Genomic DNA, 19,141 nt, shown 5'->3' with positions numbered 1-19,141 from the left:
TCTGTGTCTCTCAGTCCCATGGTGTACTTTATTTCTCATTTTGAATAAATGAATCTGACCAGGGCTGTCAGATGGGCTTGTTAGCATTTGGGTGGGCTAATGACCAAAGCATTATCTAACATTTCACCACTCCCATTCAATTAAAAGAAAACTGAGAATGTGGGATCTGGGCTAAAACCCCACTAAGACACAAACTAAACTCTCTCCAAACACATGAGCTCAATGTAAGATTAATTTGCCAAACTCCTTCATGTTGAATAACAATGGTTATTGTTATGCACAAAATAGAAATTGGTTGGTGGGTGACCAACCATTATTGGGCCTGATATATTCTGATAAAGATCCTCCTATGTTGCATGCTTTAAAAATGTATTTTATCACAATACTTTAAAGCAGTATGCAATTCTTGCTGCACTGCTTTTGACATCCTTTGATGATCCAGACCCAGTGCAGTAGGTGATTACAGCGGCGTTTTAATCTTGTGCTCTTTTGGACAAAATCTTGCATCAGTCTCCCATCAGAATTATGCATAATCATTGTTCAGCCCTGTATGCCGGACATGTGGCAGTCTTGTTCAGTTGTTGCTTTGATTGGTCCCTTTGGTTTTGGCCCCTTACCTAGGATTTGTGGATTTAACCTGTAAGTTGGGATGTACATGTTTATGGGAAATGGATCATGGATCATGGCCCACCATGAATTGTCCTGTCATCTCATCTGCTCTGGGATCAAAGTACTGACAGATGGGCCAGAGGATAGATAGACTAAAAGAAAAAGAAAAAAAACATCTCCCAAATGTAATAACTTCAGTATGGAGCTGTAATAACTCCAGTATGGTGGAGTGCAGAGAGGCAAAACCAGTATTCTGTTCCATTTGGAGCCTTGTTTTCTTTCAGAGACCACTGCATAGGCTGACAAAATCTTTAGCCAAGACCACATAAGCCATATAAGTCCAAGTTCTACCTTCCCTGAGCTCCCTTCCTTGAGCAATGGATGTCCTTGCTTCTGCTCCACAGCATCAAAAGAGACAAAGGGAAACATGGTCATATCATTTACAATTACTGTAGTGATTGTGGCTCCAAGCAGACTTTTCTGAATATGTTCTTGGTCCCAGGTAATCATGATTAAAGCTGGAGGGAGAAGAAAGAAAGGGGAATGAAGTAAACATAATGAAAGAAGCAAAAGAGTTTAAGAAAACGGTTTAACTTTCAAGTAATTTTTATGACACCCTTATTCTTAAAAGGTTTCAGTGTAGCTATATTTTTATTAGTAAGACCAAACAGATGCAGAATCAGAGTGTGTTACATTTGCCACTGTTGTATACACAATCAAGGTTCTTAACTATGGTTGCTCTTAGCCATCTAATAAAGCTTCTTGCATATATATATATATATATATATATATATATATATATATATATATATATATATATATATATATATATATATATATATATATATATATGTATATATTCAATTAAATTTTATCTATAAAAGCGCCGATTCATGAAACATGTCTTCTCAAGGCACTTTCCAAAGTCAAATTCAATCAGATTACATTGATTGGTAAAAAATATTTCCTATCTAAGGGAACCTAGTTGATTGCATCAAAGTCTTGACAAGCAGCATTCACTCCTGAAGAAGCGTAGAGCTACAGGGAGAGTCATCTGCATTGTCCATGGCTTTGCAGCAATCCCTCATACTGAGCAAGCATGAAGCGACAGTGGAAAAAAAAAACTCTCTTTTAGCGGGAAGGAAAAACCTCCAGCAGAACTGGGCTCAGTATGAACGGTCATCTGCCTCGACCGACTGGGGGTTAGAGAAGACAGAGCAGAGACACAACAAGAGAGACAAAAAAGCACAGAAGCACACATTGATCCAGTAATCTGTTCTACATTAGATGGTAATAGCGGGTGATCTGTCTTCTCTGGATGATGTCACAGCTAACAGAACGCCAGACCAGGTATACCTACTATGAAGAAAAAAAGAGAGAGAACAAAAAGTTAAAAGCTGAAATGACGACAAGCAATGCAAAATATGAGAACAGTAGAAGAACTCGGCAGAGTGAGGAAAATAGGCCCTAATGTCCTCCAGTAGCCTAAGCCTATAGCAGCATAACTATAGAAGTAGCTCAGTGTAACATAAGCCACTCTAACTATAAGCTTTGTCAAAAAGGAAAGTTATAAGCCTATCTTAAAAGTAGACGGGGTTTCTGCCTCACAGACCAAAACTGGGAGTTGGTTCCACAGGAGAGGAGCCTGTTAGCTAAAGGATCTGCCTCCCATTCCACTTTTAGAGACTCTAGGAACCACCAGCAGACCTGCAGTCTGAGAGCGAAGTGCTCTGTTAGGAACATACGGGGTAATCAGAGCTCTGATATATGATGGAGCTTGATTATTAAGGGCTCCAAAGGACAGACTGTTGTTTTTATAAGAATACCATATTAGCGAGAATATACCCAACATATGTAGCCAAACCTGAGCCATGTGATACCACAAGCATCCATGTTGTCCCAAAGGACCCAACTGTGTGATAAAAGTGGGTGAGATTGGTCAAACTAAAAGGAATTCACCTTTCCTTTTGTGTCTTCATACAGAAAAGAATCATAATTAGGACTGTTTGACTAAATTTTGTGAAAACCTATTGTCACTTAACTGATAAAGATTTAACCATTAAAACTCTCGACAATGTGAATATTGTTCATATCTGTAAATAAATTTCTGCCTCAAGGAGGAGCCATGGTGGGTCCCTTCTTATACAGAGTAAAATGCAATATGCAGGAAAGTAAAAAAAAAAAGAAAAAAAAAAGGGAAACGAATTGTAGGCACTATACATTTTTAGACTTTGGTGGTTCTTTAGGACTGCAAGTGTTTGCGACTTCCTGTAACACAGCAAATGTTGCAGTAAAGCAGTTTGTTTTTGTACCTAATTCTATGCAGTGAGTTCTCCGCTTACAGCACAAACCTGTCACTTAAAGATGGTAGAAAAGCACAATTAATGTGCTCTTAGTAATTTAAAAGCAGTATTGCTCTGCTTGATATTTCATTCTTTGTCAGTATCAGTGGAGTTAACAAATGAGCTAAATGTGCAGGATTCAGTTTCTTCAGGTCATCCTCCCAACCTTTAAAAGAGGAAGGTCGATTGGTTATGATATTATTCCATGAAAGTCTGAAAGTTGATACTCCCACATATTCCAACTCCTATTTCTTTAAAAAAAACTGAACTGGTATGTGTATGTATGTGTAAATAATGAATGCAAACTATTAAGGATTATATGATTAAGGTGGAGTGCTTTCCTTTCTTAATATGGTGAGAGAGAGAAAAAAAAGTTGATTTCAATATCACCTAACAACAAATCTTTTCAAAACATAATTACTAAAAGTTAGTGTTGCACAGATACCGATACCAGTATCGGACGGGCCCAGATCCAGCACTAAAATGGTGGTATCGGTATCGGCAAGTACCAACAAATAGGGAACCGATACCATTTTGATGTTTGTATGTCACTTGAACGCAGCCTTCTCTCTCCCGACTAGTATTATACATGTTATTTAAATTCATGAAAGTTGCACTATTATGGCATTTGAGAGCCAAAAATGTATTAAACTATTGTCACCGACTCCAGGTAGGCAATAAAAAGTTCTACTACCCTCAGTAGTATACAGTTCTTCATATACACACACACATAAATTTCAAAGTAATGGTATCGGTATCAGCCAATACTGCACAGCCAGGTATCGGGTATCGGTATTGGGGCCAAAAATGGCATCGGCGCAACACTACTAAAAGTTCATAATCTGGCATGCCAGTTGCTCTGGACCATTTTCTGCTGGTTAACTTTCCAATCTGTAGCTGTCTCTCTATTTCTCCCAGGGGGAGAGGAGGGGATTTTTTTTCATGCAAGAAGTGCCAAAAGGGAGCCGGTAAAGAGCTGTGCACGGTGATGGGCTGAGGGGAGGAGGAGTGGTCTCTACCATGCTAGGCCACAATAAAAGGCATTTGTCTGGACCTCTGAGGAGCCCAAAATTTCCAGTAGCACTACAGGCAGCTTCTGCACAAAAAGAAAGATAGGTAGATAAAATAACTTTCAGCAAATTAGATTTTTGACTGTAAATTTTAAGTTTCTATTTCTTTTTCAGGACAGTTTTCACTTGCAAATAGAGGGAAATAGAGAGAAAATGATAAGTCTGCTGTGCATCACAATAATCTCCCTGACTCTCGCTGGCAGTACATACTGTCAATCGGCAAGTCCTTCCTCTCTTACAGGTGAGTTAATTCTGATATAAAAATTTCTTCCAATTCAATTACTTCAGTTTTAATGTATCTCTTTCATGTATGCATGTGTTTATGCAAGTTTGTATATAAAGAGGAAGTGCAGGAGGATGAGCTGTGCAAGCAATTTGATTTAACTGGTACCACAGTATAAGTATGAGTAACAATGTGTTCATTGTAGAAGTGTGTAACAGATTAGTCTCTGGGGTAACCCACACACCCAGACATTCTGTGACTCACCATTGATGACTCAGTGACTTGCATACAGACCACCATAGTATCCAGTGGCTGGTGAATAAATCACACTGTCATTCACTGCAACTAACTGTTCACTCTGCTGCAAGGACATTTCACTACTGATTTTCACTAATACTACTAATACCAGATGTTGTACCTTAAATAGTTCATAATTAGGTCATAATTTCATTACAGTCTGAAAAAGGGACTATTGGAGGTTGTTCTTTTTGGTGGTTTAAATGCTAAACTGCAAAAGCATGACCTTTTGTGTTGGTTTTCATTTTAACATAATTTTACTCTGTTGCAGAAAAATCAATGAATCAATAGATAAATTAATTCATTAACCCATTTATTCTAAAGATGTGTCTGTGAAAGTTTTCAGAAAATAACAGTGGATTAAATGTACATTTCTATGAGGGATTTGAGCATTTTTCTGACTATTTCACTTCATAATGCATGCCATGGTGGTTCAATCCATGGTTGAAAAATGGTTCTTCTGTGGGTACTAACTGGAAGTACAAAGGGACAAAATGGCAACATGCAAGCATGTAACAGGAGTACAAAATGGCAGGGGGTGAATTAACCCATGGCCATATAAATAACATTGCCAGAGATCCCATCCAAAATAGTCTGTCAGAATTTCCAATTCAGACCAGTTTGCCAGATGACACTTTGATTTTACTGCTGTAACCCTGAGTGCTGAGTTACAAAGCCCTATACATCTACTGCTGTTGAGCAAGGAAAAACTGGGCAAACCAGATAACCCCTTTTTTATATGGCTGAGTTATATTTAATGCCTTTTCAGCAGCCCAGCAAGCTGACTCAGTAGAGGTAAAAGTAGGGGTTTCTCAGTGTTTGTCTTCCAAGCAGCAGAGGAGACAGCCTCCCTGTCGGGAAAGGGGTTATACACTGTAAGGGGATTAAACTTTTTTCATGCACTCATTGAAATTTCCCTCACAGTCCCATGATGTCATAACAGCGTGTGCATGATCCTATGTGCACCTAAACATTATTAGATTAAATTTGTTCATCTGAAGCCAGCTCAGGGAGTATGCTGTGGACCGTTTTTTTCATAGTAAGAGCCCCTTGTCTGTTCATTGGGGTGTTGCCTGCTTCCTCACACCCTCTGACTCACTCTAACATTGGGATCTTTTGGAAAGGAGCCATAGCAACAGGCAGCCTGACAAGAGTAGAGTGAAGATTAACGACCCACAGCCAAATGTATAGAGCCTGGCGTTGAACGGCAGCCAGATGACTATGTCTTTTCCTGTGAGGTAATAGTCTGGTAAGTCTAATGCTTACTGTGGCTGTTGGTTACCAAGCCGGGGCCCAGTGGCTCGAGTTTGGTGGGAAAAAAGGGGCTTGGCTGAAAGTGGGTTACGGTCGGGTTGAAATTGTTTTTAGGCTCAGAAATGAGATGTTGATGGAACCACATTTGATGTTCCGCATTCGTTTTCGTTTGAATGTAGTGAAATTCAACAACTAACAGCTGTTGACTGCACATGTGAGCTGATGATTGCATCCCTCTGCTGAGATGATCACTCACTTTGTGCACAGAGACACGTTGTGTTTGTGCTTGCCCTGCAGGAAAGGACACAGGAAACACTTTATTGAAATTAGTGTGGGGGAGTGGGCCTTCTGTGTTTGTCCCAGCTGTGCTTGTTAATCCTTTCTCCGCACTGACACAAATGGGCCAGCGGCAGAGAAAAGTAAAGCTCTGGGATGTTGTAAGCCATCTCCTGAGTTTCTTCTCTGACCGTAGGGTGTGGCAAACTGCACACACTCTCATATAAACAAAGATATGTTTGATCTGCAAACTTGGGTGCTTTCTCAGAGGGGGAATTTGGGCCTGATTTGGTCATTCTACTGCAAAATCCAAATATTGCACCTTTGGAATATAGCAAAAAGATTCGATTTGGAACTTAGCAGCACCAGTAATGTAGCGTTTAGTGTTGCAAAGAAACAGATGGTTCCAATTATGTGCTAATGCAACCTTTTTTACAGAGTGAGAGATTTGTGCTTGGTAATAAAATGGGAGCTGGTCTTGGCTGTTTTATTCTTTGATGGATATACTCACTTAGTTCTTTGCTGCGTCTTTATCAGTAATTGCATAAACAACTGGTTTGTGCTGTTAGACCACACATTTCTCTCAGAAATTAAACAATTTAGGACTATCACTGACTTAAGAGAGTTAGGTATAATGTGTGTTGGAAAAAAGAATGGCTCGCCTTCCGCTGCAAAAAAGAAGGTACACCCTTACAGTGCTTTACAAGCAAAACGTGCTTCACGTGATCGGGGCAACATTCTCTGCAGGGGTGACTTCAGTAGCAGCAGAGAGTGTGGAATTACTTTTAACGTCCCCGTCTCCTTCCATCTGCTACCACCGCCTCAAAGGCATTACAGCCTTCAACCTTCCGCTTGAATTAGCACAATGGGGAAAATAAGGATTGATACACGTCAAGGTTTTTCTCAGTAAATATTGTTCTGATAAGGACTACTGACATGAGTTTCAAACCAGATGTCAGTAACGACTAAGGTTTTCAAAACATACAAATAAATCAATACAAGTGAAGTCTATAAATTAAGGTATATGTACAGAAGTGGACAGATATAGAGAATAAAGAATGAAAACACTTACTGAAATGTATTTGATATCTCACCTGTAAAATGTCTTGAGATGAATGCGAAAGATGTCATGTGCCTGGCTAAAATGCGTTTTAGACCCATTTTTCATAAATAGCCTTCAAATCCCGAGGGTGCTAAATTACTCTTTTATCTTTGAACTTCTGTCCTGTGATGTACATAGAAGTTTGATTGAGAGGTCCATTTTGACATCTATATTTTCTTTTATGCTAATTGGGTTTTCTTGGCTGTATGTTCAGAATCAGAGCCGGTCCATGCATAAGCAAACTGATCCACTTCTTAGGGCCACCAAACCATCAGGGACCTCCCATAAATGCTTGAATTTCAACACAGGTCATAGAGCTAACATTTCTATATTTCCTTATTGAATGAAAATACTATTCAATTGGTGATTTGAATATTGATAAATTAAAATATTTTTAATTGTTTAAAATATAAATTCAAAATTTAAAGGAACTGGCAAGTTTATGTTGTAAAAGAGCAAAGAATAAGCTCCATTATTAAGTTACTGTGCTAACTTACAATCTGATGCCCTAAGTTTAATCGTTTCTTTGTGTTTGAGCTCAGTTTGTTCACAACTACATCTCAGCAAAAAAACAACCAAATATTTATTATAACTTTTAAGTGTTGCCAGTTAAACTTGTTGGATTCTTGCCCAGATCCCACCAAAATCTGTATTGATGTTCGGTAAGTGGTGTTGATGTTCCTAACAGGAAGATGGGCCCAAAATCAAATGGTCAACAACCCCCCCCCCCCCCCCCCCCCCCCCCCCTCAAATTGGATCTCATTTAACCAGACAGATGTTTATGTTGAAATTATATGGTTTCCACATTGGGATTATTTACCCAATGTTATTAATGTAAACATTCAGAAATTTAGAAATTAATCTGTAACATCACCTTTGGATTCTTCTTGTGTAATACCTTGGTAGTAAAACATCTTTTTACGTGCAATAAACTGGGACTAACCCAGCTGATATTAATTTTCACTGATATAGGATAGGTTTTTTACATACTGACAGATTTCAGGTGATTTCCTTATATTGTGTGTCATTTGCAGCTTCCTTTTTCTGTGTTTAATACTTAATCCCTTTCCCAGTCCCATTTATTAAACCTAATCATTTGAACTATCTATTATGTTTGCATTACTTATGAGAATGTCATGTTAAGAGCTCCATTATAAATGCATTTACTTAGAAATAAATGCTTTTTCCACTGGTATCCTTCAAAGGGACTTTTAAATGTGCATGTTTTCAGTACAATATGTCTCAGGGCCCTGACTAAGCTTCACATTGATGCGACTATCATGCTCCTTGCATCTTATGTTTCAGACTTACAAACCAGATGCAAAAGCTGGTTTTCTGATTTGAACTGAACAGTGTGCTTCTTTGTCTGCTCTTTTTTTCATCAAGTCTTGAAAATGTCTTGGCAGTAAAGTTAGTGGTGAAGTGATGCAAACTAGCATCATGTTTTGGTAGAGCTTTAATGAGCCAGTTAGTCACTCTGGATTGTTCAAGGTTCAGTCACTCCACATGCCACTGCTACCAATGCAGAGAATTTATGAGGTAGGAGGAGTTGAGTCATTTCTACCTTACAAAAAAGCCAACAGCGATCCTCATCCAACTTGTAAACATTGCACGTCTTTGAAAAACATCAGTAATAAGCAGCTGCAAGAAGGCTCTTAGCTCATAAAATGCTTGCCTTCTTGCTGAGTATTTGCAGTTTGGTAAAAGAAGCATTCACTGGTAAACAGAAGTGGGTTGAGTAACCAAAAATTGTACTCAAGGAAGAGTAGCACTACTTACATATTTTTACTCAAGTAAAAATAAAAAGTAGTCAGAAAAGAAATTACTCAAGACTACTCAAATATTGAGTAACTAATCATAACAGCTGATCATTTAATATTTAAAAAAAAAAAAAATGTAATCAGGTGAACAAAAATATAAGGTTACATGCAAATTCTGGTATTTTAAAAACAGAAATGAAAAAATATGCAAAGAATAACATAATTGTAAAATAACAAATTCAGGCAGAACAAACTTTTCTAAATACCTTTTTTTAACATAAAATTAAACTTGAAATTATTACTTACAGCAATTAAGGTATATACACTATGTTAGAACAGTGCAAACTGTATCCCAGGACAATATCCACTGTTTACTGTACACTTATTTGACATCCAAATGGCTCAATGAGCTCAGCAGATTGCAAATAACATTAAAACAACAAAGCTCATGTACAAATAAGAAGTCTCACCTTAACATAAACTCTAGGTTTTTGTCTCTTTGGTGCATTATTGGTTCAAACAAGTATGTCCTTTATTCACAAAGTCGCTTGCAGTGGGTAGAGTAGCCAGATTTTTTTCTCAACTAAGAGGAGTGATACTTAGTAATAATTTGCCTCAAGGAAAAATAAAAAGTACAGTGCTGTAAAACTACTCCTAAAAGTATATTTTATTCAAAAAACTTACTCAATTATATATGTAACAGAGTAAATGTAACTAGTCACTGCCCACCTCTGCTGGTAAACCCAAATTTAGGATTGAAAAAAAGGTTAAAATGTGTATAGTTGGATTTTATTTGTCAGCAGTACCCGTACTTGACATTTGTCAAGTTTCATTTAATACTGAAGACCATAGATTTTACTTTAGTATTATTGGACTGAAATATGTTGGGGAATTGGGATAAATTATATCTCCTTAAACTTCAAGGAACAGGACTGAAATTCAGGACACAAACCAGGTCAGAACAAAGAATAAAACAGATAAGGTAAAGAAAAGAAGCTTCAGGATACTGTGGTCACTGATTCGAAAAATTGGATTTTTGAATTTCCAAGCCAGATTAACCAATTTAATTAGAGACAATATACAGATAAATTCAGACAACCTTAATATTTATGCACACACACAAAAAGAAACATTCACACTGGCCATCTGGCCAGCATCTGTCGCTATTAAAAACTATGATGAATTTGGACTTACACACAAAAAAAACTCGAACAAACCCAAAAGGGAATGGGAATGCAGAAAAATCAAAAGTCAGACAAATTCTATGAGAGTAGGGATGGGATGATCACTTTGTATGTCATAATTTATGTTTACTGTGTCTACACTTTTTTCTGCAATTTTGTTGGAGGCAGCGCTATTAGCAAGTAACCACGGCTATAATGAATGGAAGCAGAGTACAAAAAATAATAAAAACATTTCTGCACCTCCAGCTTATTACACCTAAAGGTTATCTGCTTCACTCCAACTAGTTTACTATGCATACTAACCATGGATAATAAAATATCATCAACATACAGCTCAACCAGATTGTGAATATAATGCATTCATTCAAGCCAGAAATAGTAATTATTGAAGGAAATTGTTTTAAGGAAAAAGTATGAAAGAATGGAGTTAGGCTTAATGGTGGTTTAAATCCCAAATGTTAAACATCTGTTGTACTTTGGTGACTTAGTTTTGTTAGAGGACAAGGTATGTTGGCCTTGGTCCAACATACAATGCTAAAGCAATAATTGGACCGACACGTATACCCTTTTTGACTAAGAGAGAGGGAGAACATACAAGGGAAGGAAGGTTAATGAGACCAAGATGAAACATATCAAGGCTGCATAACAGTCATAAAGCCGAGAAATAAAAGCAAATCTTAACATAAGACATCAGAAGCTAGTTTCAAATAAAACGACAATGCAGAAAAACTTGGATTAGGGTTGTATTGGACGTTTATTCCCTGTCACTCAGTTCTGCATGTGTGTGTACGGTGAGAAAAGTTTATGAATTGAGCAGATGAATTAAGAAGGCAGAGAGCCAGTGGCTTCTTTTCTTTCCTGTAATGTCCAGGAGGAAACAGTTCATTTTGCTGTGAAGAGCCAGTGCGACAGTGTTCCAGACATGGTTCTGGTAAGAAACGTTAAGATAGATTCTGGCATCATCATAATGGAAGCAGAGAACAAAACTAATCAGATGCAGACAAGATTTTCTCTGTTTATGAGTGAGTGTGTGTGTGTGTGAGATTTTGGAGCAAAGCAGAGGGTGGGTTCACAGGGGGACGATGGTGGGAAGAAAGTGAACCATCTTTCCAGAAAAAAGTTGAACGCACAAACTCTGCTGTTTTGTATATCACAGATCCATAAAGCTAAATAAACAATTTTCAATTATCACAATTATTACAGCATGCACAGATGTAGAATCTTTCTTAGATTTGCAAGGCTTAATGTTACGGACTTACTAAACTTGATGTGCACGTATTTGTTTGGGGTAAAATCAGAAGTCCGCTACATCTGTTCATCCATGGCTCGTAAGTTCTTGGGTCAGCCCAATACTTGCTGGCTGGGGGCTTCTTACGTCAGCAAGCCCTGTGAGGCCTAAACAGCGAGGCCAAGGAGATGATGGGGACCCATGGTGAGACAACCATGACCTACGATTTGGAGCTTTAACGGTGGCATTGATTGGACAGCAAGGATTTAGAAGCAGTGCTCCAAGGAAAGGATTTCTGTTCTTCATTAGATATTTGATACACTTAACACAACTCAGATGGAGTGCATGAAAGTAAAGCTTTTCATTTTGAAAGTCAGTGCAGATGAACCAAATGTTTGCAATTGCCAAAACTGACAGCCTCGGGAAGGAGACTGAAGCAGAGGATGGATTACAAGGCTGCAAACTGCCTGATGCCCAGTGTAACTTTTATTGAACCACACTCCAGAATCGGATACTTTTTTGCGAGATAAAACTTTTGAATATAGCAACATACTTTGTGCTTCTGTAAATTTATATTTCCACAGTTGACGGTGCATGTACATTGCAATGTGAATATTTTTCTCTTGAACCTTTCCAAGTTTTGTCATGTTACAACCACAGACGTCAATGTATTTTATTCAAATTTTATATACCTGACAAAAACAAGTGCATTATTGTAAAATGGGGGGAAGATGAGAATGCTAAGCTTTTGATTTAATATTTTGTAAGTCTTTTGGGTTATGTCTTTACATTAAACTTTAAACATTTAGACACAGTGTTTGCCCATTCTTCTTTTCAACGTAGCTCGAGTTAAGTAAGATTTGATGGGGAACATCTGTGAACATCAGTTTTCAAGTCTTGCACCAGTTATTGGACTGAGAGCTGGACTTTAGGGCCAACCATTCTTATATGTAAATATGCTTTGAACTAACCAATTACACTGACTTGTCCTGTCTCAACTCCTTTGCAGCCTCTAACAGGTCTTCCTCCAGATTTTTTTTCTTTAGCCCCATCCATTTTCCACCTAACTTTAACCTGTTTCCCTTTCCTTACTGAAGAGAAGCATCCACAAGGTATAATGCTTCCACCACTATGTTGGTGATGGGATGGGTTAGGGTTAACAAACACAAACTTTGACTTCTTACAGCTTTCTTTTATCAATAGGCATGTTTCCAACCATGTTTTATGCGCATTTTGGAGTATCATGTTGGAAAAGGTAAATGCAAAATGCAAAATTAAAAATAACTTCCTCGTTTTCGTAAAAATGTTTTTACGCTCGCATGGTTTTCTGCTTTTCTGAAAAGAGAGTTCCTGTGCAAAACGGGAGATGGAATACATTTTTGACGAAATTACGCTTTGTGTAGCCTGGTCAATTCACACCCAAACAGTGGATGGAAACACTTCTAATTCACATTTTCTTTTTTGTCTTTCTTTTTTTTTATGACATTTTAAAAGTTTGTTCAAAATTTGCATGACAACTGGATGGAAACATAGCTAATGGCTTTCTTTTTCTTACTCTTTTGAGCTGTAAATCCTTGTATCTCAGTCATACTAAATGACCATGGGCTGCCTGACTGCTTAGCTAATTAAAGTTGCACTTGCACAGCCTTTCAATTTAGCTGGATGGCCATCTTTTGATAGGTTTGAAAGGTTGTCACATACACTCAAGAAGCACATTTTTTAACAGTGCTTCTTGAGAAGCTTAAACTTCCTCATAGGTTGAACCCGATCTGTCTTTTGTTGTTCTTAATTTCACAATGTTTATGAATGCTCTCTTAAAAGCCTCTGAGGCTTCATAGCTGAATTTACACACAGATGGTGTCTGTTTATTAATTAGGTGATACTTGAGGCAACTGGATGCAATAAATTATTGATAGGGGTTTCAGACGAAGGGGATCAGAACAGACATGCATTGCAAACGTTACATTTTTTAAGATAATGTTGAAGCTGTGACAGTAAAAAGTAACATTAATTATGTTTTTTTTCTGTTTTCTAGTCAAGACTGAACTTGGTGGAAATGCCACCCTTCCATGCAGACTTGGGTCATTAGAGGACCTTTTCTTTGGGAAAGTTACATGGATCAAAGTTGCTAAAGATGAATCAGAAAATGAGGATGTGCTTGTAGATATGGGTTTACACAAAAGGACCTATGGAAACTTCGAGAATCGGGCCTCTTTGGTGGACTTAGATGTTGGTGATGCCTCCTTGGTGTTAACTGAAGTCTCCATGGAAGACATGGGAAGGTACCGGTGTGAGATCATTGATGGGATGGACGACATCGTACAAGAAGTCATCTTAGAGGTAGAAAACGGTCTCACTGAAGGTAAATACTGTTTTAGCAACACAATAAATTCACTTAAGCACCGGTAAACCATTGACTGTAAATTGTTTATAATGTTTGTCCAGAATCTGGATTTACGACTAACTATAAAGTCGACATTTTTTCTTGGTTTTGGTTTTCATAAAAGACTGGAATACATTAAAAATATTAAATACACTTGCTGTAAATGCTGTGCTCCATTTGAACTTGAAGTCAAAGTTTCACAGGCTTTAAGCTTGATAAACCTACTGGAATTAACCTGAATTTGGAATACTCAGTTGGAAAGTTAGAGGTTTAGCACGAACCCTCAATATGGCTGCCTCACATATAAACAAAAATTAAAACTGCACTAACTATGTCAGCACTTCTGTCAGTTTATTTGTCATCAAGTCAGAAGCTTTAGACAATAATGTAAAGCTAACCTTGCCTGCAAGTTGAATACTTGTGGTAATTGTGTTTTCACAAACATACAATAATCCATTGTGTTCCACTCAACAAGTAACTACTGCTAAAAGGGTCAGCCAATCATGTTGCAGTATTATGGTTTAAGGCAGGACATACCGCTGTGAGGAAAGCAAGTGCTGTCGAACCCACACCCAAACCAAACTATTCATGGCAGCTCAGGAGGACGCACATGTAACTATTGCATCTGTTTTGTGAGAAACTATGAATTCATCTTTGAAAGAAGAGCAAGAAATGCCTTGACTAGCTTACCTTGTAGTGTTAACTTATGGCGCCTGCTGCTTACAACATTGATACTGTGATTGACTAAAACCAACCTTTGGTAGGTTGGCACTAGGTGTCACTTCACCCAATCAGCTCTGCGAGTACTGCTGAATGTCCCTCCTTTCCCCAAACGGATTCAGTGGGAGCAGACAGATTGATAATGTGTAGAATGTGCTACACATTTTCAATGTAGCCTGCCACATTACTGTAAAGTTTTCATTAATAAGAATTAATGTTTAGATGCACAGCATCCAAAGTAATCTTATTTTTTACAATCTGCATTGCCATTAATAGTTAGCATAGTCATACTTAGCATAATAAAGAATAATTCCCACTGCAACATTTGATGTGTTCAATTTGGACTCTGAATTTTGGTTTTCCAACTGAAAAACCAGAATCCAATGTGGCTGCACTGCACATAAAATGTTCCGGTAACAAGCTAATGTACTTCTACCAGTGTACACAGTAAAGTATCAACACAAAAAAGCAAAATCCATTTTAACTGAAGTTACCATCCTTGCACTTTGTTTCAGCTCACACAGCGTTAGGAAAGCAACATAATAATTATACCTCTAAAGTGCAGTTACACATGCAACTTCATGGCACACTTACTTCCTCCTTCAGAAATGATCCAAGTCTAAGATATCCCTTAGTGGTTTGGCAGTGTGTGGTTGGTACAGTTATTCAATACACATTTACTATAAACTGTAAATGTAAAAAATATCCCTTTTGCTGCCCTTCCAGTGCAAAAAGATAGATGAAGGCCAATACTATTCTACTCCAAACAAAGTCAATTGCTCACAAACACAGCATGAGCAAAAAAAAACTAAAGGCTTTCTTTCATTAACCAAGCAGCTAAATCTTAACCTGAGCTAAATCTATCTTTGACCTATCAAAGTATAATAGAAGCACTGAAAGCATTGGAGGCACCATGGCGAACCCAACATGCACATTTTGAATGAAGCACTTTTAAATATTTTTCAATTATTTAATACTTTGCTATCTATGGCTTGTCACAAAGACAAATTCTTTTAACTTCATCAGTTTGCTGTACCAATTCTAATATTCTATTTTCCAGAATTTAGGATCCCGTACATTTATCAACTGATGGATATTAATATTCGGTACTTCAGATGCCCTAATGCATAACTGATTGCTGTTTGAAAAGCTTTCAAGCATTATTTGAGAAAAAGGGTTCATAAAATAATAAGATTTGACACAACTGTGGATTTGAGAACTATTTTGTGACATTAACTCTTCCTGGTTAGTCTGTGAGTCTACTAAAAAGTGTACATGAACATGAAGGATTAACAAAATACAGATTAATCTAGGTTAGACATGTTTGGCTAAAGCATGTTCTGTGTCATTCAGGTGTTGTATTCCCATACTTTCCCCATCATGGGCGCTACAACATGAATTTTGACGATGCTGTGCAGACCTGTGCCAGCCAAGATGCTGCAGTTGCCTCCTATGATCAGCTGCTGGAGGCCTGGAAAGATGGTCTGGACTGGTGCAATGCTGGCTGGCTGAGTGACGGCACAGTTCAGTATCCCATCACCAAACCCAGACACCCCTGTGGTGGCGCCAACAGCAGTCCTGGTCTCAGAAGCTACGGACGCAGAAACAAGCAGATGAGCCGCTTTGATGTGTTCTGCTATGCTTCCAAACTCAAGGGTACATTTTTTTATTAAAACTATTTTATAATTTTATATTTTCAGATAGTATTTTGTTTTAATTTGTTGCTTTCTGTGCTATCAGGTCATTTCTATTGGTTGGTCCAACCGGACAGGCTGAGCTATGACGAGGCTGTGCAGGCGTGTCGCGACGACAACGCAGAGATCGCAAAGGTTGGCCACATATATGCTGCCTGGAAGCTTGAGGCCTACGATCGCTGCGACGCCGGCTGGTTGGCTGATGGAAGTGTCCGCTACCCTATCTCCAGGCCCCGCAAAAATTGCAGTCCGACAGAGGCTGCAGTGCGCTTTGTTGGATTTCCAGACAAAAAGGTTAAGTCTTATGGCGTCTACTGCTTCAGAGCTGACCAGTGAGAGTATAAAAAAAACACATAGGGAAAATATAGCCACCAAAGAGCAACAGCAACAGCCATAAAAAATCAACAATTGAGCATGTGAGCTTTGTATTTTGACCAGTTGAAATGTGTTATCTTGCTGATGCTAAAATAGCTCTCATATAAGGGTCATAGGATGCGAATCAACTTGCAATAAACTACAAAATATAAATAGCGATTAGTGTTTGTTTTTTTTTTCAGCTGTGCACTCTTTGTTAAGACTAGTAAAGGGCATAAGTGGGATTGACGTGGCTGAGACAATAATTTAGGGAACAGCTAACATCTAAGTTTAGTTTGTCTTCCAGAAATTTGGGGTTTGACTGCAATTACTCTCATAGAATGTGTGCTGCTTTCAAATGTGTCTTTGTTCAATGCTATTTTTGATTTTTATAAGCATACATATCAACTAAAACAAACTGATTTCAATGTAATATCAGATGTCAACTTGAACTATTAGTATGCACACATTATAGTGCAAGAAGAAACCACATGGATTCATTGCCAGTGTAGAAACGTTTTTTTACTGTTCATATACAAATATGTATCTCCTAAACTGCAAAAAGATATCTTTGAACACAAAAGCTGTGAGCAACTGCAAAGAGAATTGAAGGAAAATACTTCATTTGTTTTTTTTTTTTTGCATTTCAGTTTGATTAGCTAAAACTACGAATGTCTGAAATACGTTATGTTTAAACCTTATGCATTGTTTCTTTGTTCTAACATGAAGATTTCACTTTTTTGACAAGTTTGTCACAATGTTGTCACATTGTTTCTTTGAACGAAATAGTACAAATTGTGTTCTCATACTTGCAATGTTTTCTTTTTTATTATGTTAAGATTTGTCATTTTCTTTTCTCCTCCTTTGATCTGATATACAACTAAACTTAAAACTCCTAAAGAAGTGATAATTATAGTAATCAGTAGTCATTAAAATTTGTAGTTGTTTGTTATCAAAACTAATTAAAATGTTTAGCTATTTTTTGATAACTTGTTATAACTTTGATCACTGACATTTGGTACCTACCGTAATTTGTATTTGTCCACAGTTCTGTATACAAAATATCAAGGTATTTTTGCATGATACCATGTATCTTTTTTTACAATGATGCAATAAAAAATAAAAAATGCAACTGTCAAAAATGCTTTCTTCATTGTTTTCTTTGTAGAAAATAAATTATCACCATGTTTTATCTGAGAATACAGATGAAAATATAATAACAATAATGATAATAATGATATTTTATTTCAGGGATGTTTTTTAAGTTACAAATAAAAATACAAAAAGTGGTGTTAATTTGTATTTAGCCCATTTCACTGTGATGGCACTTAAGAAAATCTAGTACCAAAAACTGAACTTCTTTGCCTATAAGCAAATAGCTACTGTATCTGGGTAAGAAAATCCAATAGAACAAATCACAATAGCATCTTCACATATAGGGCAGAAAACGTCACTTGTGACAGAAGGATGTTCATCACAGCAGAATCCTTGTTTGCTCACTTTGCACATGAAAGGTTTGGAAACAAGCAGCCAGCACTGCACGAGACAGATCCTCTGGCTTTTATGAACAGCTTTACACACTCCTCCACAGGTACTTTCACCTGGTTTACAATGTATTTACAATCTGCTGCAACAACAGTTATTTAACATACCTCTGAATGATGTTTACACTATCTGCTTACTTTGATCATTTTGCAATCCATCCTTTATCCGCTGTTGATTCGTAGTGCTGTCTTTTTGGTGACCAATGAATAAGAAAAGGCCACTGACAGGCTGAGGTTAGACTGTCCCTTGTCTGAAGCTGGTTAAAACAGATCAGCTGAGATCAATAAAAATACATTTCATAGCGTAGAATAACCTCTCCAAAATGTAACTGAATGAAAAGTAGTCACGGCAATCTTAATAGGTGGTGGTCAACAAAACCACAGCGGCCCACTCGTTCACTCTACTCCTGATACTCAAGCAGGTGGGTTACTATGTCCAATTACAAAATCTCCTCCTATATTTAGTTGACCATATTGGTAAAAGAAAAATAGGACAATTATAACAATTCTAAACCCAAACAAATGATTATCAGATAAATTACTTTAATCTAATGTATGGCTCCCACGCTAACCCTTTTATTTAGTTTGATTTGATCAGATTTCAGCAAACCTGCTGATACAAAGATTCCCATTAACTATATACATGGCAAACATGCATACAGAAATGTTATCATGAATGACACAATAATGTATCTTTACTTGCCTCTAATGTTGGTGTTGCCTGTCAACACCAAGAAGGCAGGGAAAGGCTGCGTGCCTGTCCTTTCTAAAAAAAAAAATTAAAAGATTGATATACCGCAGCAAGACCTTCACAGGCTGAGAGGCTCTTGGATTTTCCACAACGACATCTGCATTTCATGAGTCCAGATTGCCATACTGACACTCCCTGGGGTAGCTAGGGGAAGTCTTTGATCACAAGTCAAGTCGTGTTTAGCAGCAAACTACAATCTTCCAGTGATGAACATCAGTTCTGATAGCTTCTGAAAAGTTTGCATCGACAAGTTTAATGGTATTTATTCAGTAGCGGTGAGCTGCAGCTAAAAAGTACTTTTATATCAGAGGGCAGAAACAACTGCTTAAATATAATGATGTCCAAATGCA

At 37.6% G+C, this 19,141-nt stretch overlaps 1 protein-coding gene across 1 annotated transcript; it reads left to right on the top strand.

Moving 5' to 3' along the window:
• Positions 1-3,968: 3,968 nt before the first annotated feature.
• On the top strand, positions 3,969-17,638 carry LOC105925501 (hyaluronan and proteoglycan link protein 1). Its single transcript, XM_021315815.2, has 5 exons — positions 3,969-4,067; positions 4,136-4,262; positions 13,381-13,707; positions 15,802-16,104; positions 16,189-17,638. The coding sequence occupies exons 2-5, from the start codon at positions 4,175-4,177 to the stop codon at positions 16,476-16,478; spliced, it is 1,008 nt and encodes a 335-aa protein (XP_021171490.2). The 5' UTR covers positions 3,969-4,067; positions 4,136-4,174; the 3' UTR covers positions 16,479-17,638.
• The last annotated feature ends 1,503 nt before the right edge of the window (positions 17,639-19,141 follow it).

Source organism: Fundulus heteroclitus, chromosome 12 (genome assembly GCF_011125445.2).
Source record: "Fundulus heteroclitus isolate FHET01 chromosome 12, MU-UCD_Fhet_4.1, whole genome shotgun sequence".
Classification (NCBI taxonomy): domain Eukaryota; kingdom Metazoa; phylum Chordata; class Actinopteri; order Cyprinodontiformes; family Fundulidae; genus Fundulus; species Fundulus heteroclitus.
The sequence above is the reverse complement of the archived record's forward strand: the minus strand, read 5'-3'. Positions and strand labels throughout refer to the sequence as shown.